Genomic DNA, 23,462 nt, shown 5'->3' on the forward strand with positions numbered 1-23,462 from the left:
ATCCTTTGGGTGTATTGGACTAAAATTTCATATCTAAAAGTTTAAGCTTACTGCCAAGTTATATATAAAATTTAGTGAAGACCCATCTACTGGAAGTGGCAGTTTACTCTTGTTCGATTTTTCTTCCACTATTTTTTTCGACCCTTTAAATATGTGTACTCTTCTCGAGAAAATAACGGGATATTCCTTGTATACATGTCAATACAATAGATATGTACATAGGTATAAAAAAATGTTATAAACCGGAAATGGGATGTTTTCCTCTTTTTTTACTAACATAGAATTGATAAGGTTTTGTTTAGAATTTGTAATCTGGAAGAAGTATTTTTTTTTTTAAACAATATTTCACTATTTTCTTTTGACCATTTAAATTATTTCCATCTTCTTGATATTTTATGCCTATATTATTTATAGTGATATTACATAATAAAACTTTAAATTAAAATAAAAATAACTATAAGTAGAACTTTTGTCTTGCTGAAAATTCAAAATGTGTATTTCCCTATATTAGCGCGCAAACCTGTATCGAAAATGTTCTCATAGCCGGTATGTGTGCGTCATTATCGAATTTTATCTTTGTCACTTCTTATATTTCCCAAATATATAAAGTCATGGATTGGTCACATCAGAAATAAAACAATTTTGTCAAAAAAAAGAGGACATGTTCTCATGAAAACAGACCTATTGGAAACCCTAAAATATTCTAGAATTCTAGAACCATTTAATTACGTACATATGTATATATGCACATACGTAAATATTTTAATTGATTTTATTAATTAAAAAATTACAAATCGCGCCATCTGTCTTATCCGTCTTCAACTTAATTAATGTAATTATCATTCTGTCATAATTTTAATTATATATAGATGTCACTAAGCAATTAACACAAAATATATGAAAAATACTCCACATTTATGTACCTTATTATATAAACCCGATTTGTTTCATGTCTTAAAGTAAATGAATATTTAAATATAAATATTAAGTATGAAACTTTTCATATAAAACATCGGGAGTGAGTTTCAAATTTATATTTCAACATGTTTAATCTAATAATTTAAAAAAATTTCCAACAGTATCATCACTATTTTCAGTTTCTATTATACTTGATCTATGGTGGGAAAGTTAAATTTTTTATATTTACCTCCCCTATATACGTATGTATACACAATACAAATGATCATTGAAAAAAATATTACCAATCCCTGGCACAATTGCATTCATACGTTTGTACATCATATTGTTCTACCCCTCGTTTGGCGACAATTCGAGGGGCTATTTTCCGCTTTGAATGAGAGTCATTATTATTAAGTCATAGTAGACATGTGTATTTGTAATAAAAAAGGCGAAAAGTTTGTCAACAAGTAAGGTAGTCAATTTTTGAGTTCGCTTTGAAGCAAACTTATATTTACAATAGACTCTTATGAAAAGTTAGTTCACTTTTTATCTTCGGATTCGTTTGAGAGTAGTTCCAAATATTTGAAAAGGGCAATAATGTAAATATAAAAATGTAATGTACAATTTTAAAATTGGAAATTTGTAAATTGCTTTATGTTGAAGTTGTATGATTACTATAGTGTCAATTGGTGTTGTACACCGAGGAGAAAATAAAAATAATAAAAAAAAAACATTTTGTATATAGAAAATTATTCAATATATTTCAGCAAGTAATTTATTTAAAAATATTTCAATCCTTTTAAAATAATGGTAAAAACGTTTACAAATGCAAAATTCATCACAATTGCTCATCAAATTTTACATTTAAAGAACGTGGAATATTAAAAATACGAACACTTTTTATAATAAGAGATTATCCTCCGCAGTGATAGAAATTTTACTACTTTAAATACAATTTAAAACTGCACACTGCAATAACTTTAAGAATAGAATGTATTATGCATATAAAAAAAATCTTACTAACAATAATATTGAGAAGCGTACGTGGTGCAATCGTTCACAATCAATCAAAAGCGATACCCAAAAATAGCTTCACATTTCAGATCACAACACATACGATCTCGGTATACTATATAATATATGATTGTTATTAAAAAATATGAAAACTGTTGAAATTCTGAAGTGTATTATTATTTTTACATACAAACTGTCAATTTTATTCTAATACATAGTTGTAAGTGACACAAAGGTATAGCAATATGAATAGCAGCGGATATTTCAACACTGAACTATTCAACACTTAACATTATTCATTGGGGTTGGCGTTCATTTATTTGAAAGGGTTCAACTTTAAAAAGAGTTCAATTTTAAAAAGAGTACAACTTCAAAAAGGACTCGCTTTCATGCCTATAAAATAAATAAATCTAAATAAAACTAAAAATTTTGATCAAAATAATATCTGTAGGTGGAATTATGTAATAAACGGACAACTACTTGTATGAAATAAACGGATTCGTCATCTTCTTATGTGGTTATTTGATGTTCCAATACAACATATACACTGTCTGGGATCCCATAGCTGACAAAATGATGGTAAAAGCGTCATGTTTGGGTTCAATAGTACAAATCGAAGCAGCAAGGAATATGTTATAATTGATTATATTGTCATTAACAAGGAAAAATCTTAAGTATTACATATAATATATTATGCTAGTTCCAGTGGAGATGACAACTACTTGTATGAAAGAAACAGATTTGCCATGTGATCCATATGAGGTTATTTGATGTTCCAATACAACATATACACTGTCAGGAACCCGATAGCTGACAAACTGATGGTAAATTTGATCCTTATGATGTTATTTGATGTTCCAATACAATACATACAGTGTCCGGAACCCGAGAACCGACGAGCTGATGGTAAAAGCATCATGTTTGGGTTCAATAGTACAAATCGAAGCAGCAATGAATATGTTATAATTGATTAGATTGTCATTAACAAGGAAAAATCTTAAGTATTACATATAATATATTATGCTAGTTCCAGTGGAGATGACAACTACTTGTATGAAAGAAACGGATTTGCCATTGTGAACCATATGAGGTTATTTGATATTCCAATACAACATATATACTGTCAGGGACCCGATAGCTGACAAATTGATGGTAAAAGCATCATATTTGGGATCAAAAGGACAAATCGAAGCGGCAATGAATACGATGTAACAAATTACATTATTTTTCATACATAGTAATCTTAAATATTTTATATAATATATTATGCTAATTTCAACGTAAAGATGACAGCTACTTGTTTGAAAGAAGTGGATTTTTCAACACTGAACTATTCAACACTTAACATTAATCATTGGGGTTGGCGTTTATTTATTTGAAAGGAGTTCAACTTTAAAAACAGTTCAATTTCAAAAAGAGTAGAACTTAAAAAAGGACTCGCTTTCATGCCTATAAAATAAATAAATCTAAATAAAACTAAAAATTTTGATCAAAATAATATCTGTAGGTGGAATTATGTATATATAATATAATAAGTAGAACTGCACAATAGTTCCACAGACTTTTCATTGAAATTAGAAAATAATATCGAATTAATTATTGGCAACCGAGTTGCACAATATATATATATGAAAAAAAAAAGAGTTTTAGAAAAAACTATCGTATAAAATAAAAATTGCATATAATTAGCTAAGCCCAATTGGCAGAACTATGAATAATATTGATTTAGAAAATGTAAATATTTGAAACAATTCCTTTCATAGATTAATAAACATGATCAGCCCATAACGAAAATCCATTAACCGACACGTTTTTCAAAATTGAAATTTTGTACGAACTACATGCATACCATTTTATTTTTTTACAAAAAAAGGATCAGGTTGAATAGAATGATTTTACTCGTGCAGTGAACTGATTTTCGTTGTGAGTTAACTATAGATTTTGTAAAATATTGAAATGTAAATACGTAAAAACCTTAAATTGTTATGTATAATAATATATTATGCTAATTCCAATGTGGAGATGACAACTATTTGTATGAAATAAGCAGATTTCCTATCTTCTTATGAGGTTATTTGATGTTCCAATATAACATATACACTGTCCAGGACCCGATAGCCGACAAGCTGATGGTAATAGCGTCATGTTTGGGGTCAAAATGACAAATCGAAGCGACAATGAATATCTTATAATTGATTACATTGTTATTGACATGTAAAAATCTTCTCAAGTATTACATATAATATATTGTGCTATTCCAGTGGAGATGACAACTACTTGTATGAAATAAACGGATTCGTCATCTTCTTATGAGGTAATTTGATGTTCCAATACAACATATACACTGTCTGGGATCCCATAGCTGACAAAATGATGGTAAAAGCGTCATGTTTGGGTTCAATAGTACAAATCGAAGCAGCAATGAATATGTTATAATTGATTAGATTGTCATTAACAAGGAAAAATCTTAAGTATTACATATAATATATTATGCTAGGTCCAGTGGAGATGACAACTACTTGTATGAAAGAAACGGATTTGCCATGTGATCCATATAAGGTTATTTGATGTTCCAATACAACATATACACTGTCAGGAACCCGATAGCTGACAAACTGATGGTAAATTTGATCCTTATGATGTTATTTGATGTTCCAATACAATACATACAGTGTCCGGAACCCGAGAGCCGACGAGCTGATGGTAAAAGCGTCATGTTTGGGTTCAATAGGACAAATCGAAGCAGCAATGAATATGTTATAATTGATTACATTGTAAACAAGGAAAAATCTCAAGTATTACATATAATATATTGTGCTATTACAATGGAGATGACAACTACTTGTATGAAATAAACGGATTCGTCATGTGATCCATATGAGGTTATTTGATGTTCCAATACAACATAGACACTGTCAGGGACCCCATAGCTGACAAAATGATGGTAAAAGCGTCATGTTTGGTGTCAAAAGGACAAATCGAAGCGGCAATGAATATCTTATAATTGATTACATTGTTATTAGCATGAATTATGAATAGCAGCGGATATTTCAACACTGAACTATTCAACACTTAACATTATTCATTGGGGTTGGCGTTTATTTATTTGAAAGGAGTTCAACTTTAAAAAGAGTACAACTTCAAAAAGGACTCGCTTTCATGCCTATAAAATAAATAAATCTAAATAAATCTAAATAAAACTAAATAAAACTAATAATTTTGATCAAAATAATATCTGTAGGTGGAATTATGTAATAAACGGACAACTACTTGTATGAAATAAACGGATTCGTCATCTTCTTATGAGGTTATTTGATGTTCCAATACAACATATACACTGTCTGGGATCCCATAGCTGACAAAATTATGGTAAAAGCGTCATCTTTGGGTTCAATAGTACAAATCGAAGCAGCAATGAATATGTTATAATTGATTACATTGTTAACAAGGAAAAATCTTAAGTATTACATATAATATATTATGCTAGTTCCAGTGGAGATGACAGCTACTTGTTTGAAAGAAGTGGATTTTCCATCTCCTTATGAGGTTATTTGATGTATCAATACAACATATACACTGTCTGGGACCCGATAGCTGACAAACTGATGGTAAAGGTGTCATATTTGTGGTCAAAAAGACAATACATACATATGTTATAACAAATCACATTATTTTTCATACATAAAAATCTTAAATATTATATATATATATATATATATATATATATATATATATGATATATTATACTAATTTCAACATGGAGATGACAACTACTTGTATGGAAGAAGCGGATTTGCCATCTCCTTATGAGGTTATTTCATGGCTCAACTTGTAAAAGTCAAATCGACTTTTGTCTAATATACTAGACACTACCCTTGTATATATATTTATGTATATAAATATATATATATATATATATATATATATATATATATATATATATATATATATATATATATACTTGCTCAAAAGCAGTCAGATAAAAAACTAATTTTTAATTTTGGTGGAAGCATATCACTAAGAAAAAATATATCTTTATTAAAAATCCCCTTCATTATAAATAAAAAATTTAATCAAAAACATTAACAACAATTAAATGTATTTTAGAATGGGTGTGTATTATTTAAGGTGAAGACATGAAACGCTATTCTATATAAAAATCTAATGAATAAAACTGTACTAAAATCATTAAATCACAAAGGGGACCTCTTCCAAATTTCCTTATACATGTATCATTTTTATTTAAACCGTGATTATATGAAATTTAGTATACTATAGTATATGATATAGAACTAAAACTAAATTGTTAAATACAACAAGTATTACCAAATAAAATTATGACAATCCCTCGCAATTACCAGTATATCAATTTTAGATCAAAACTACAATCGAAATCATTTACATCATGTATGTATGTATGTATATATTATATAAAGGCACTACGGAGTTTTTTGCAATTTTCAATGTACACATGTATTAATTTACTTTATTATAATTATTTTCAAACACCGTAAATAGATTAAGTTTGAGTCCTACTGGTATAGATCGACAGCGAAAGCTGTCGAATGATTGAAAGAAAGTACGTACATATATGAAGTATATATTCTAACTTATAAACTTCGAAAACTTGGTCAAATATATGTTTCTTTTTATTTTATCTTTAAGAACTATTCAAAACATTTTCAATTTTTCCGTGAAAAAATGGTGAAATTTCCGATTTACAAGGTTTACAAGTCAGTACAACGACACATACATAGAAACATTTCCACAAGTGAGGAATTGCCATACAATACATAACAATAAAAATTCACATCAAAATTCAACACAAACATCTTAATAATATTATACGTACTAAAAAATATATGTATGTATATATGCATATACACATATATATATATATTTGACACGAAGCTACGAGAAAGGAGAAAAGTATAAATGCTGAAAATTTTAATCAATTATGCAGCGCGTACGGACTGAAATAAAAATACGAAAATATATCATTATTGTTCAATGTAATTGATGCTAATTTAGCCCGGTGGTCAGACCAGACATTACCTTGGAGATATCAACGCCGGTGAGATTCCTCACAACTTCGGGCATACGCTGCACAATGGCCAGGACCTCACCGGTTAGCTTGGCCGCACCGATCTCGCCGCCTCCGCATGACACCATGGTGACTTTACGGGCCTGAGACAGAGGCGCCGCCACTTCAGCCGCAACCTACATCAGCCGTTACAGGGTCAGTAACGATCGGCGGATATAATAATACGACAGTACTACAGATGTTGAAAATTACCTTTGGTAGGGTCTCGAGGAACATTTCCAACATGGCGGCGTCTTTGTATTCGTTCCAAGCTTCGGCTTTCTTGGCGGCCTGCTCGGCCTCGGCCTTAGCCTTGGCGCTAGCTGCGAAGGCTTCTGCTTCTCCGCGGGTGCGGATTGCTTCAGCTTGACCCTCGGCCTCCAACACTGTGCGGATTTTATGCGCCTCGGCTATCTTCTCTAGCCTGTACTTTTCAGCTTCGGCGGGCCTTGAAATTATACAAAATCAATTGATAATACAGTTCGATACTCAAATGTTTTATTCATTACGTATATTAACAATCGGTCTCCGTGACGAGCCCGAATGAAAACGTCGGAAAACGCAAATATCGGAAGGCAAAGATCGAAAATCGAATATTTTTTAAGCATCCGTCAATCGAAAGTGGCATTTTATTTAATGTGTTGTAAAAATATTGAAATACTGTACGTTTCTATTTTAAATAAATAAAAAAAAACGCACTGTCGGACTGTAGCCTCCAATTCCTGCTCTCGGCGTTGGACTTCTTGAAGCTGTACTGCAATCTCTTGAGTGCGCTCAACGACCTTAATTTGCATCTGCTCTTCCTTGATCCTCTGCTTGGTCTTGGCTGCTTGAAGTTCATAAGCCATCTCAGCTTCAGCCTGAAACAAAACAAAAAATTTACCAACCAAACCCAAGCAGAAATGCGTTTAAAAATACAACGGAACGTACTTTCTTCGTGTGAACTTCGACGTCGTAAGCGGCCTTCTTGAGCTCAAAGTCTCGCTGCGCTTTGGCAATTTCAGTGTCGTTCAAGAACCTGGCGGCCATGCGTTGCTCTTCGGCGATGGCCTCCTTGATCTGAGCATCGCACCTGGCTTCAGCCTCTCCGATGCGAGCATCGCGCTTAACCTCGGCCGTACGAGCCATACCCAAAGATTTCAGATACCCCTGTAAGAATGACGGGTTATGTAATTAAAACTCTGACCCGAGTCTAAGCCGCAATTAAATCGGCAAATACCAAATTGTGTGTATCAAAAAATTGCAAAATATAAATCCATACACTACATAATTGCATGTGCGTTTATTGTAATCAATGAATATCACATACAACCAAAGATGATTATATTGTTCTGCTTAAATGTATTATCACTCTTAAAGAAACAAACAAGAATATACTTCTAATATTTAAAAAAATAATCAATGCTAAATACTTACAATTGTTAATCCAGTGTGTTTGTTTGTTTGTGTGTGTGTGTGTGTGTGTATGTATTTTCTAAACATCAGATTCAATTCGTGAAAAGCACCGTGTTAGCTATTAAAATTACTTTTAATGTGTGCAAAAAGTAATACAGAAAATTTTAATACGTATATGCGTTCATGAATCTATAATACATATACATATTATAATACAGGTGGTTCGTGAGTGACGGACGTTTCTTGTAATGAATAGTACCGAGCATCTGGAGAGGAGGAACCTGTGGTGAAGGTTGTTCAACTCCTTACTCTATGCCATTTAGTCGTCAAGCTATTAATCATAAATATAGCTAGAACTTCGAAGACCAGGAATCAACAGGGAAAATGAATTGCATACTGCCCATACGGCCAGACTTTCACTGGCTGTAGTTCGAGCGTTGTTCCCTAATCAGCTAATTTCATGCTTTGGAAATGTCCCCTGACTAGCCTGTTCACCTGATCTTTCCATGTGTGATTTTTATTTGTGGAGCTATCTTAAAAACGCCGATAAGCGTTGTATTTTGAGCATGTACAAAGTAAACAAGAATACTACCAGCTAAGCCTCTCCAGGTAGCATTGAAAAAAAATGCATTAAACATGGGTCGTATAATCCGTGTAACTGTTTATTAACCGTTTGCCCGCGGCCGTCTTCTATGGAAGCTTTGCGCGACTAGTCTGTAGCGCGGCTGTCTTCCATAGAATTTCTGAATATTGCACGGGATTTTGAGCCTTATATGCGCCTATTTCAACTGTTTTAAGGTTCGAAATTGGTTGAATACATTACTGAGAGTTGAATTCCATCTATTCAATTTGCTTAAAATGAATATATACCAGTCAAAATTAGTTTTTTGTGGAACCATACTGAAACCTCGTTTATGTAACGTCACGTCTGTCGAACAATGGCGACGATACGTCTCAATTGTATGAAGAATGATTATTTGACAATTAAGCCAAAACTACGAGATATATTATGTATTTTATTGTTTAAAATAATACTTTGTGTTAATTAACTATCTGGCTACTTGAGTAAATATTAAAATCTGTATTTAAGGTCGAAAACTCGATTGTAAAATTCGCGAAAAAGGTGCCGCGTACGGGGCTTGTTCCCTATATTTATTGCAGCGGGCAAAGGGTTAAAACTGGTTTACACCGGAATTTCTGAATTTATAACCATAGCCGAATTTCCCGATAGAAATCCCTAACTGGCATTTAGATTGTGAGCATTACATTTTAACAACAATGAAGAAGATGGAACTAGTTTTGGAAAAATACAGCCATTAATAGACTTCTTTTGTTTATTTTATATTGTTGCAAGATATAGAGAGTCTAAACACACCTTTAAAAAACTCGAAATCCTCAGCGGTAGTTATCTAGGATTTGTTTGGATTAGCTACAATTTTTATACCTGCTATCTATTGGATTTCTAAGTAATTCTAGTTGGAAATGTTGGCGAAATTTTCAGCGTGGCGGGCTTTCAACAGAAAAGACGTCGGCACTCAAAGGGTTAAAGCACACGTGTACGAAGGAAAGCCACGCACACTGGAAGAACTGAATATTCACAATACAAAACCGAATTGAACAAATAGAAACACTGGAAAGAGTGGAGGCTCCATTCGTGTGTTCATGAAATAGACACTTCAACTATTGACGAAGTACTGTTTAATTTATAACCATCCGTTTATCGTGAACCACCTGTAGAATATGGCAATGTATGCGTCATGCAAAAAGCTCATACGTATGTACATAGACCTTCTAACATAAAATATATATGTTAATAAAGACAACTGTATGACAGTCAGTTAATATTATAACATATGTATGCACATAGGTATATTATTATATAATAATTTAACCATCCAGTTTCATTTCGATTTGATAAATTCACATTAAATATTTACATTGCATATTTTATAGAAATCTTATTTATAGTAATAAATGTATGTATTTGTGCGTTTTGACTTAAATTCTATTAGAAAAAACAATGCAATTTAAAAAAAATTCATCATACATATATCAATCAAGCAGAGATGGCTTGATTTTGGTTCAAAGCCGGTTTGTATTTACATATATTAAGAGTAGCCAAAATAAATGTTGCGTTTTTTTGGTGACGTTTCAAAACCAGTTCAGAATTGTTACTAGAGATCGCCGTCCCTGGTCCCCCAGTAAAGGATCATTTAACCAGCAGAATATACTAGTGGTTGGCATATAATGCTTTGAACAGAGTGGTCACGGGTTCAAATCCCACTGGTTTCTGCTCACCAGACCTTGGATTTGTGACTCTAGGTCGATCGTTTTTATCAGAGTTTGCCAATTTATCTGATTTTCATTGAAACGGCTCCAACAAATCGGCAAGCTTACCCATTGTCTTGCAAAATCTCGAATTTCGCTGTATACAATGCTGCAAATTTACGATTAAAAGCGGAATTGGTGAAAAAAAGAATCTTTTTTTTTTTGTATTGTAAGAAAACGAGACATTTCTTTTAGCTACCCTTATACTAATACCGGGTTTAAAGTTTTACCAATGCGAGTAGCTTGGACGTCCGAGTGACGTTGATGCGTAATCGCCACTTGGACAATTTCGAAATGACGGATCCCGCTATCCTGGAGAAGCTTAAATTTTTGGCCCCGGAAAATCATAGGGTTTTGCGAAAGCATGATATCTTGTTGCCAATTAAGACTAAAACAAACGTGCTTAAGAACTCCCTCCCCTCGAAAGATGTTCGACTCCTCAACTTTCTGGCACATTCCTTGGATCTCTTCAATGCCAGTTATGTCGAGTTGGTCGAACATATCCTTCTTCTTCTTCTTGTTAATGCCTTGTCCGCATCCGGACGTTGGCGACCACCTCGTCGATTATTTGAAGATATCCGCATCGGTCTTCAGCGGCTTGGAACAGCTCTTCGGCGCTCATATCGGTCCACATGCGCATGTTTCGAAGCCAAGATAACTTTTTCCTTCCAATCCATTTTTTTCCTTCTATTTTCCCCACTGTTATCAAACAGTGGGGAAACAGAAACAAGTTCCCTGCTTCTCCCCATCATGCCGAGAATAGCTTCGTTTGATATCTTTTTGGTCCACGGAATCTTCAGCATACGCCTGTAGATCCACATCTCAAAAGCTTCGATGCGGCTGATCATCTTGGTCTTCAGAGTCCACGTCTCACATCCGTGTAGTAATACTATCCAGACGTAGCTCTTCGCGAATCTCAACCGCGTATGAAGATTGAGATGCTTGTTTGTAAGCGCCGCCTTCATTTTTATAAATGCTGTTCTAGCCATCTCGATGCGGATTCTTTGATCTTCATCTGGGTCCATCTCTTCATTCAGCCAGGTACCCAGGTATTTGAATCTTTTTACTCTTTCTATCACCTCTTCATCCAACGTTAGATCACCGGCGTCTGTTTACATTCTATCTACTATCATAAATTTTGTCTTCTTCAGATTTATGCGCAGACTTCTTCGATTGTTTTCTTGATGTACACGGTCTAGAGATCTTTGCAGGTCTGCTAAATTTTCAGCGACTAGCGCCGTGTCATCAGCATATCTTATATTGGTGATCGTCTCGCCGCCCACCTTGATGCCTGTTCACCTGTTTACACGCAGCGAGTAACCTTGACGTTGCGAGTACCATCCGAGCTACTCGCATCATGTCAACCCAGTATTAGTACAGATTAAGAGACATAAATCTATCAAAATTTTGCATCTGGCCCAATGATCTGTTTATTGTTTAAACACTAAGAGAAGTATAGGGTATCGGGACGATTCAAACTGTATTTTTTCGCATTGTATGTTCGATAGGAAGGAACTAAGAATAGCCTTGTAAACATAACTAACAACAATCATGCCGATTCTACCAAAAACAATTAAACTTATCAGTGATAAACGTAACAATATTCGAATATAATGAAAATACAAGCAAGGCCAAGTTTAAACAGCTGAACAAAAAAGGCTAAACAAAAATACTTAAAGCGAGAAGAGGAAAATGTCAAAAACTAAAGACATACCTTGGCCCCCTGTTGCAAAAAAAAAAAGAAAAGAAAATTATATATTATATATGCTGACAGTGCATATACTTCTGATATGCAATTACAGTTACAATATTATATATTGGCACATTACTATAGTTCAATTCAATATGTACTTATAGTAAATATCTCATTATTTTTATATAACGTGTGATGCATATTTCTTTTATATTACACCACGTAAACAAGCTTCATACAAAACCAACGAAATACTTAAATAAATAAAAAGCTTAAAATACAATAATCCTTCGCTATTCGTACGGCTACCGTTCGCAAGAACAACACATACACAACCAATATAAGAATCTATATTGTTTCTAAGCATTTGCAATAAATTGAATTAAAATTTTTGATCAAATAGCGAGGGAGAAGCGTAGTCCTAAATTTACTCATTCGTTAAATTTTACATACAAAAATCGACTTAAAATGAAGTAAAATATTTTATCTATACAATAAATACATATTGTAGTTTAGAGATAATAATGTAAGAGAAAAATTTTCAATTAAGCATTAGAAAATTCGAAAAGGATAAATTATATATTCATAATTCATAATGAGTTTGTATATTTTGGAATTGTTTAATATATTAGAAAGATAAATTGGTGTTTTTACCTCCTCGTCTCTGATATCCTTCAAAGTGTAAGACACAACGGTGATGCCCATATTGACAAGATCGCTCGAAGCGACTTCGAAAACCTTAAAACAAACAAGAAATTCACCGTAAAATACATTAAGACACAAAAAAAAAAAATAGAAAAATATACAATTCGGAAGCTACTTGTTTGGAGAACTTCTTCCTATCTTTATATATTTCTTCGACGGTCATCGAGCCCATGATTGCTCGTTGGTGTCCTTCCAACGTCACAAGAGCAATATGTTGAATTTCAGACTCACTCTTGCTGAGGAATTGTTCGCAAGCTGCCAGCAACATTTCTGAGTTCTGGCCTTGAATCTTAACCTGAAAATAAAATATTCGCAATTAGCATCATCAATCATACACTGACATCAACTATAGGCGAACTGTTCTAGCACGAGACTTACGTACAATCTACATATATGCTAGTGCATTCACCCCTCACTATACCCGCGACGGCCAATTACATTACGTTTCAGTTTCGCATTTCATTTTGGTCAAGAAATATAGCATTATTCGTGCATATAGCGGTCGGTAGAATTTGACTTTTATTTTTTGTTAGTTTTGAGTTCGTGTTTCGTTGTTTTGAAATATTTACATTAATAAAATTTGTAACGTGACGTTCTCCCAGCCGTCCCATCAGGGCAACACTAGCCCTTATTTTAGAGTGGAAACACTCCTGCCGCGGGAAAGGAGACGAGGCCGGAGACTCGTCCATTCGCATTTCGGTCGTCCCCGGGTACAGGCGTACAGAACCGCGGGACGGTTGAGTTATCATAACTTCCTCCCCGAGTTCCAACGAGCTCGTCACCTATATATCCACGCAGCTTCCTACCTAACCTTTCTGTAGCAGCCAAGCGCTCCGGAAAGCCCTGGAAGCATCAGCCGCTGGAACACGGACCAGGTGACCCAAGAGCCAGCTTCACTACAGCTGCCGAATCTATAGACGAGACGAGAATTATAATCAGGAACTTCACGACTACTATAAGACATCCCAGGTTAGCCATTTCTGTTCCCTTTGACGCCCACCAAGGAACGAACGCACCCGGAAGGACGAACAAACGTATCCCTGTAGGCCAGTAACTCTCCCAGCGAGAGAGTTGTATTCCCGTGTAAAAACGTTACGTCACAAATTTTAATATAATATACGTAAGTTGCCGACATTATTCATTTATTCATGGAATACGTATGTGTTTTTTTTTATATTAATGGACATTTATATTTTTTAGACGATAAAAGTAATTGTCAACGTCATGTTATGGACAGCGAAACTTTCAGTAATACTATAATATTAAAGACCTTGCATTGAATTATATTGTAATAATATTATATATGTAGTTCAATAAGAAATAATTTAAAAAATATATTTTACGTCCTATTTTATGTTGCAACACATTGCACGAATGCGACAGCATTCTCGGTTTTCGTAAGTCTCACGCTAAATTATCTCAGATGTACATATTGTTGCGTGGACGTGAAGAGGGGGCTTCCAGGATCGGAGAGAAAGACGCAGGAGGGTTGTAGAAGTCGTTTATTCGTCAGCTCTCGTCGGCGCTCCAGGTCGGAATGTTTTCCAAGCCGAGAGCGCCCCATATTTATACCCGTTAGGCTCAACACAAATACATACACATGTAAACTATTGGTCGATGAGTGGGGCAATCCCATTGGCCGTTACATACGGCTTATTCATTCGGCGAGGACATTTTGGCGCGAACGAGAGATCCACGGTCCACGAGCGCCACCCACCTAATCTCTACGTTACAATATTATCAACCCAAACCGTCCACTGCCAATTACGCCATACTAACACATGATTCATCTATCCCTCATATATCAATATACAAAAGATTACTCAAACGCAACAGTCACTCATCGCAATCTCAAATCGCCTATTATACTTTACATAGCTTTGTAAGAATGCAATACAGATTGCACGAGTCGGGTTGTTGACCTCATCCACTTCCCTAAAAAAGACAAGTCGCACGATTACATCATCGCACTCCTGTACGAGCAAGCAGGGTCAAAGGGCCTTAACCGAAATGCATTCGCTCACGCCAAGGGCACAGATCGACTCACTGCACATAAACGATCTCGATCCTGTAGGAACCTGAGAGAATGATCACATTACACAGCTGCACATTGCACAACCAACCAGGATATTGTGGCGGCTCGCTATATGACATGGTCGAGTTCGGTCACCTTCCTGCGAGTTGGAACCAACTGTCCCGTGTTCAGAGTCGCTACCGCACTCCGTATCTGGCTTCCATAATAAAAGCACGTGCATCAACATGCCAGTCGTCTCATTCGTTCATCCCCTGTAATATAAACCAGAACAGCAACCACAAACGTCAGTGAAGCCTTTGGAGTTCAGCCAGCCACTCCTCCAAACCAAAGCAAATAGCTACTTTAGCTTACATACAATAAAACTTTGCATACTGAACAAATAAAAGATCCTCTACTATACTCAACCGAGTTTCTATAGGCCGGGACACTGGTCAAAGTCAAAGTGTTGTAAAGTCCTTAATGAAAAAAACAGTAGTATATACATTTTGATTAGAGACATTTTATACCTGGGCTATCCCTGTCACCGAAATAGGCACTCCTTGGCTGGTGTAAACTGTCGGACTTTCCACTTGCAGGGTCATGGTGTTGAGAGATATTCTCTGGACCCTTTGGAGGATAGGCCATACAAATGCTCGACCGCCGGGAACGAGTAGAGGCTTCGAGTAGCAGCATCCTGTGCATTAATTGTATTTTTTAACAACGGTAACTATTATGCTTAAGACCTTTAAAGCGCAACACTTGCAAATACAATGTGTTAAATGTGTTTTTGCTCATTTCGGTAATAAAATTGTAAGCAATACTATCATATTTATACAAAAGCAGTAGATGAGGTATATCTTGGTCTGTATGTATGTATGTATATACTTGATCATTAGTGGCGTTTTTATAAAGCAGATAAAGCCAATTTATAAAGCAGAAATAAAATTAACATTCTGAAGATATCGTATGTACTTATTGGATATTCCGGTCTGTTTCGCAATCATAGTGAATCATTAAATCTAGAAATGTATGTATGTGCATAAAATATAAGGTGAAAACGATTGAAAGATTTGAAGCTAGTTAACAAGTTCACTACCTAAATAAAACCAATTTTATACAAAGTTATTACTTTGGTAAGCTCTATGTGTTTGAACATTGTTCATGAGTTTCTTCAGCATAATCCCTGATGGAAATTCTTAAATGGTATCCGATAGGATGGAAATTCGAACCAGCTCAGGAACTAAAGTGCGCATCCAGTTTGTGAACCAGATAATTGAACGAAGAGCTGCAGTGCCGGAGTATATCTACGTCTCGGTTGGTTCGGTGATTATTCCGTAAAAAGGGATCTCACGCACGTCACTAAAATCTCGATCACAGAACATCTGGTACCTAAAAACTCCATCAATCGAAAGCTACCCACGAGAAATATTGTACTAACGTGAACTCCAGTGCCACATGTTCAGTGATCGAGATTTTAGTGACGTGCGCGAGATCGCTTTTTGGGGAATAATCCGTTTACCGTCTCGGTTGCAGCGATTGTGTTTGGCTGTAACTGCACTTCTCGTGCGCGTGAGTGTGTATGGTGTGCGGGAGAAGGTAAACCCAATGAAAAAAGTTTTTAAGGTTGTTTGTTATATATAACGTTTATTCTCCATCAGGTATAAATAAGGGGGGGTGTACAAAGAGAAGGTGAGGTGAGCTGATGACGGTATGCCCTGTGGTTGAGGTTAGAAACCAGTCAACCTTATCTGGAGAAGGATTCACGGAGATACTGCTTCGGAGTATGATCCTGCCGGATCACAGAAAAGTTTCCAAGCTCATCTGGAGCTGCATCAGGCGAGAGCTGATGAGCTGAATCAGGAGTAGGGCTAATATCAAGCTTGGGCTCTGCCCGCCAAAACTACCCAAACTGAACTGGGAATGCTGCTTTCTAGCACATCCCGCCAAATAATAAGAAATGGCAGGCGTCAAGGAAAGCTGATTGACAGATCGTCTGAACAATAAATGGATTTATACTGCACAAAATTCCTTACAAGTTGTTTCTCGTTTTGGAGATATTGCTTGCTTCCGTGTTTGCCCGATTCAATTTCTTTCTGTGAAGCAATGTAGTTGAAAGAGAAAGCGAATCTTTTCCAACTGCCAGGAGTTGAAGGATGATAATCGATTGAAAATTCATCGGGTTTCAGAGATTACACTGAGGAAAGTGATAAACAATGTGTTGAGTCGGACCACACTAGTTGCGCGACCAGATCAAATGTATGCAGCTGTATAGAGCATACCACATTGTGCAACTCACCGGTCTCTCAAGCAATAATATCAGCTAACCAGCAGGATCGGTCTGCTCTCGACGATTTTATTGCTTGATACAACTCTCAAAATGTGTAGCATTGTATTGAGAGGTGCCACACTGGACGATTAGTCGTCAGCGACTACATAGTGAAAAAACTATTAGGGCGAAATCACACAGCGGTGAATGTGGGACGTGGGTTTTTTTTAGATAGTTTTAAACATATAGAAAAAATGTCGCGTTCATGGGATGCGTACAAGGTATATAAGGTATCCTTTCAAAACGTCCAAAAAATAGACCCCCTGGGTGTATTGTATCCTTGTATTTATCCATGCTTAACAGTGATCGATAACGGTTTTAAGAAATGTAGGAGAACTTGACGACTTCCCACACACCACATCCCGCTTTGTGTGATTTCGCTCTTAGCTGTGGCTGTGTAGCCACATAGCCCCAGGCCACACTGGCCGACTTTGGTTGGACGATTAGTTGCGCGACCAGACCAAATGTATGGAAATGTGAGCGACCAAGGAGTTGCTGGGTGTGGCACGCTCCATTTCAATGCATACATTTGTTCTGGCCGCGCAACTAATCAGCTGACCAAAGTCACCACTTTTGGTCTCCCGAAAGTCGCTCGCAAGTCGCCTAGTGTGGCACATATTTAACTGGAACCATCTTCAAAAAACGACTTTGTTCTAGTATGTGTAGTTATTTTTTTCCTGCAGATAGTGAATGTAAGCTTTTTAATATCCACTTTGAAGTTGCTAATCGTCCAATTTTTTCCACCTCACCCGCATAAAAAAGAAGTCTTTTTATATTAGTTCCACATAGGCAAAAATCCGCTTTGAGAATTATGACATTTTATTTAAGGTATATATTTATAAAAATGTTCCATCGCCCAGTGAAAACAAGCAAATAATAATTAAACTTTTACATATGAATTAATCAACTGATATATTGGCCGAAAAATCGCCCAAAAACGGGAACGGGAAAAATAGGAATGAGTGACATTGCAACGCAATAAGTATTAATTTGAACTTGAAACATTCAATAATTCTGAAACGCAATAAGTATTAATTTGAAATGGGAACAGGAACAGGAACGGGCATTGCAACGCATGCCGGGTTCAGCGAGTTATTAATAAAAAAAAGCGACAAAAAAATAGAGCAACTTAAAAATATTGTAACGTGACCATGAGAGAGGATGTCCTGACCTAATAGAATTCTAACAGACACTCTGGATTAGGCTAACGGGATCCGTTAGTGCCTAGACAATGGACACGCTGACAGATCGCAAAGGCTGTGCTGTATTTGTCCTTTAAAAGGATGTACACATGGTAAATGAGGGACTCTCGAGCATCGGTTCCGTGTAAACCTCCTAAACCCACCCTTACGCGAAAATATGATGAGTAACCATGTCAAAATACAAAGAACTCGAAACAATCAAATCGATTACGGAATCGATGGTGATTGCCTTTTAATTGGTGTCGCTACAATACACACAGAAAATATTTCGTCATATTATGTAACAGGCAAATGAGAAATGAAACTCAATAAATCTTCATCATTAATTGGGTCGATGGCGATTAACTTTATGCACTCTTTGAAACCGTTCTAGCCGATGATCAAGCCACAGACTGTAGTCAGTTTTGCGGAAAGAATCTATGCTTTTTTGGAAGGCAGTACATAATTTTATACAAATTACGCCTGAGCAAAGAAGGGCAATTCGACTAGTATCTACTATATATGTATGTCATATGGAATTCAAGTGAAACAAAATCTTCTCTCTTAACCAGCGGCGGTTTACAAAACTCGTCACATTTTTTAAGGTACTCCGAGAAGTGTACGTAGGGGATCTTCCAACTTGATTGCTTATAAATCTGGAGTCAGGGGGAACGCGAGTGCTGCTAACACTACTGTTGATTGTTGGAACTGTCTATTTACCGAAGACATGTTAAACATGATAGTAAAGTACACCGACCAGTATATGGAAACCATCAGGGACAAAGAGAGGGACATAAAACCCACGGATATAGTCGAAATAAGAGCTAAAATTAAATTGCTGTATCTTGCAAGAGCATACAGAGAAAATCGGATCTTTGGGGACAAGACGGTGTACATTGCGCCTGAAGGAAAGTTAATTGAAAGAGTCGACAGACAAAGGGCAACTTTGTCGGCCGACTAGTTGCGCGACCAGATCAAATGTATGCAGCTGTATGAAGCATGCCACACCGTGTAACTCACTGGTCTCTCGAGCAATAAAATCCACCGACCAGCGAGATTGGTCACAGGCGTTCTGAGCAATACGATCCCTCAGAATGTATGGCGCTGTATTGGAGGGTGCCACACTCGGCGATTAGTCGTTGACTGTATTGTTACATATTGAAAACTCTACAGTTAAAAAACTATTAGCATGTGTGGCTGCATCGTAATATATTGAGCGGATTTTTGGTTGCTTTTGGTCTTCTGAATTGAGCGACCAATGTGTCTCGGCTCTGACACGATACAAGTAAACCCAGACAGTCACTCGGACTTGTACAATTTTAAAATGACGGATCTCGTACTGCAAGGTACATATAGGAGCTGTCGCGGATATGTCGACAAAGAACTAGGAATTCATCAGAATCTTCCCCGTTCAGTGAACAGAAAGATCTAGAACCGCAAAATGGATTTGAAGCCGCGATGAATTATTTAATCATTTCCTTTATATGGCTTAGCAGGAAGATAAAGATAAGTACAAAAGATTAACATACCGCTCCACAAACTGTATTGTTTTTGATTCCAACCATTTTTTCCTATATACATTTGACGCTCTACTCTCCGCCTTCATTTTGAAACACCACTAGTATACGGATACAATCGGCAAAGTTGAGAGCAATCCAACTTACTTGGGTTGGATTTCAGGATCTACAAATGCTCGGATCACCTTTTGTAACGTTACGAGTAACTTGGAAATTGCTCAAAAACAGGTGATCCAAGCGTTTTTGAACGCTGAGATCCGACTCAAGTTGGACTGCACTTAGCGTATATAAGTGGCAATCTTAAAGAGTCCAGCTTCAGAGTATATATGTATGTGGTGGAGTTCGCGGACGACATCGGAATCCTGGTGTTGGCAAGGAAACCCGAGTGGCTGGAGCTGCACACTAACGAGGCACTCAAAAGGGTATTCATTTGGATAGACGGAGCGGGACTGTCACTTGCAAGGCAGAAGCCGGAGGAGATCTTTTTCACCCGTCAAAAAACTCAATTTCCGGGAGCATGCAACAAGGGTGGTCGAAAAAGCGGCAACAGTAACAGCGGCGCTGGGACGACTGATGCCAAGCCTCGAAGGGCCGAAACCAAAAAAAAAGGAATCTGCTGAACAGCGTTGTCCATTCGACGCTTTTCTACGCAGCACCGATCTGGGCGGATTCCATGGAAATAGAAAGGACGAGGAAAAAGTATGCCTCAGTACAGCGGAGGAGCGCATTCAGAGTAGCCACGGCGTACTCGACTGTCTCCGAGAACGCTGTTCTGGTAGTTGCAGGAATCATCCCGATCGATCTGCTCGCGAAGGAGCGGAAGCAACTCTTCGACGGCTCGAGAGGCAATGCATCGGAATCCCGAGAAGTAGCGACACGCAGGCGGAAGGAGATACGGCAAAAGCTGATGAGTTGCTGGCAGAGGCAGTGGGACGAAGAATGTAAGGGACGCTGGACCTACAGGATCATCCCGTCCGTGGGCGACTGGGTTGAGAGGAAACACGGTGATACCAGTTTCCACTTGACACAGCTGCTGATGGACCACGGCTACTTTGGCAAGTACCTCCACAGGATCAGAGAAGTGGCCGAAACAAAACGCTACCACTGCGAAGCTGAAGTGGACGACGCCGAGCATACCCTTTTCGGGTGCCCAGCTTGGGCGGAAGAAAGAGAAAAAATGGAGGAAATCGGAATGACCTCACCCGAAAACCTGGGCAAGAAGCTAATAGAGAAGATGGAAGATTGGGTAATCATCGACACGTTTGCGTCAACGGTAATTCGCAAGAAGGAGGCGCACGAACGAGAGAAGAATGCATGCGAGATGAATGGAAGAAAGAAAGAAAGAACGACGAAAAACAAAGAATGAACGACGATGAATGAATGGACCCCCACTCTTTGAAGTAGTACACAGAAGTCCCAGAGAGTGGAGGTTGGGGGTGTAGTTTAGCCGGTAAAAATCCGGCACTACCCTGCAGTTCGGACTGTAGGCTGTCTTCCGAAGATTCTCCACCTCCAGCACAGCTTCAAAGTATATAGGAAAAAATAGTCAGAGCCGGAGACAATACGATCTGTGGAGCAGTATATTAATGTGTGCTTTTTGTATGTATCTTTATCTTCCTGCTAAACCTCACGAAGAAAATGATTACACACATCCGTATTTAAATCCAGATTCTTCTGTTCGATGAATGTCTGCAACAGCTCCTATACCTTGAAGTACCAGATTTATCATTTTAAAATTGTACAAGTGCTGATTACATGTCTATTACGTTTACAAGTCATTCAGAAGTCCAAGTTACTCGCACCATGTCAATTCGGTATAAAGGGAAGTACAGCTAATCCTTTAATTTTATGTGGGCTCCTGAATGTGTTACAGCTATGCGTTATCGTTGGCTTTTTAAACTATTTCAGCAACTCGTCTCTCGTAGAAGTTGTCCGGTTTCTCGAAATGATATAAAAGAATCCGAGCTTGTTCAATTGTTGTGTTTGAGGGATTGATCAGCTTCGTGAAAGTTTGTTTATGAGACGCATTAAAGTAATAGTCGTTAACAGTGGATACTAATTGTTATAGCAATAAATATAAATATTAAACCATGGGATTCGAGATGGCCAAGAAACACAGAATCTCTTATCAAAATGTAGCTCACGCGCTATAACATCACGCGCATTAAATTATAGCGCGAGGTCGCAACATCGCATATATGAAAAGAAACCACTGACATACAATTGGCATAACGCAAAAGCGAACAGAATCACATTATAGAAACATACAAATGATGACGCAAATACATTTAAAGTATATATACAATGTGGGTTGATGACGCCATCGTGCGAAATCGATAAGCGCGCGCACATTTGACAGTTAGTGGTTGTTAGTATTATTCGCAAGCGCTAATTGGCAAAAAGTGTTACCTGACACCACCAAGGCTTCGTTGGGACCGCACGTGACGAAACCCCACCCCATGATTGTCGGCCAAAAGGCAGGAAAGAAGGCGGCAAGTTAAAAAAAAAACGCGATCGAGACACGTCGGTCACCGCCGAAGACCGGCCTCTACTGAGCGCATATTCGAGGAGAGTATGTAGTCACGGCTGCCAACTGTCTTTAATCGATATGAGTTTTGGCCATAGCGTCGTGTCTAACATTGGTATGTGGGTGCTTGTTTTTATCTTTAATGAATGTTTTATGGAATTATGCATTGTTTTATAAGCTAATTATATTTTTGATACTTGTTTTATTACTTAATTATCACATTTCGCTGTAAAATCATGTTTCAACTATACATACGTACATACATATATCAAAATATGTCTCGAGTGCTATAGACCATCCAGTGTAGGAAGAGACAGATAAAACGCACATGCTGCCCTTTACGGTAAATGGACAGCATGTGCGTTTTATCTCTACGAAAATCACAAATATCGAATAATGTGGAACTCGAGTTCTTGTTAATATGATAGTTCTTACTTAGTACTTGGTAGATCCGACTTCAAAATCAATCACTAATAACGTTTTCATGACTTAGAAAAAAATGTGTGTGTGTGTTAGTATGAGTGTCTGTGTATTTTAGAGATTTTATACCATTCTTCTTCTTCTTGTTAATGCTTTGTCCGCATCCAGACGTTGGCGACCACCTCGTCGATTATTTGAATATATCCACATCGGTCTTCAGCGGCTCGGAACAGCTCTTCGGCGCTCAGATCGGTCCACATGCGCATGTTTCGAAGCCAAGATAACTTTTTCCTGCCAATCCATTTTTTTCCTTCTATTTTCCCCATGGTTATCAAACGGAGAAATTCGTATTTTGGACC

At 36.9% G+C, this 23,462-nt stretch overlaps 1 protein-coding gene across 1 annotated transcript; it reads right to left on the reverse strand.

Moving 5' to 3' along the window:
* Positions 1-5,916: 5,916 nt before the first annotated feature.
* Flo1 (flotillin-1) lies at positions 5,917-22,709 on the reverse strand. The gene is made up of 9 exons (XM_077444977.1): positions 22,566-22,709; positions 15,660-15,826; positions 13,234-13,413; positions 13,068-13,151; positions 7,928-8,146; positions 7,697-7,857; positions 7,211-7,445; positions 6,970-7,134; positions 5,917-6,887 (listed from the first exon to the last, which is right to left on the reverse strand). Exons 1-9 carry the CDS (start codon positions 22,615-22,617, stop codon positions 6,870-6,872), a joined length of 1,281 nt encoding a protein of 426 aa, XP_077301103.1. The 5' UTR covers positions 22,618-22,709; the 3' UTR covers positions 5,917-6,869.
* Positions 22,710-23,462: the final 753 nt, after the last annotated feature.

This window comes from Arctopsyche grandis, chromosome 2 (genome assembly GCF_051622035.1).
Source record: "Arctopsyche grandis isolate Sample6627 chromosome 2, ASM5162203v2, whole genome shotgun sequence".
Classification (NCBI taxonomy): Eukaryota; Metazoa; Arthropoda; class Insecta; order Trichoptera; family Hydropsychidae; genus Arctopsyche; species Arctopsyche grandis.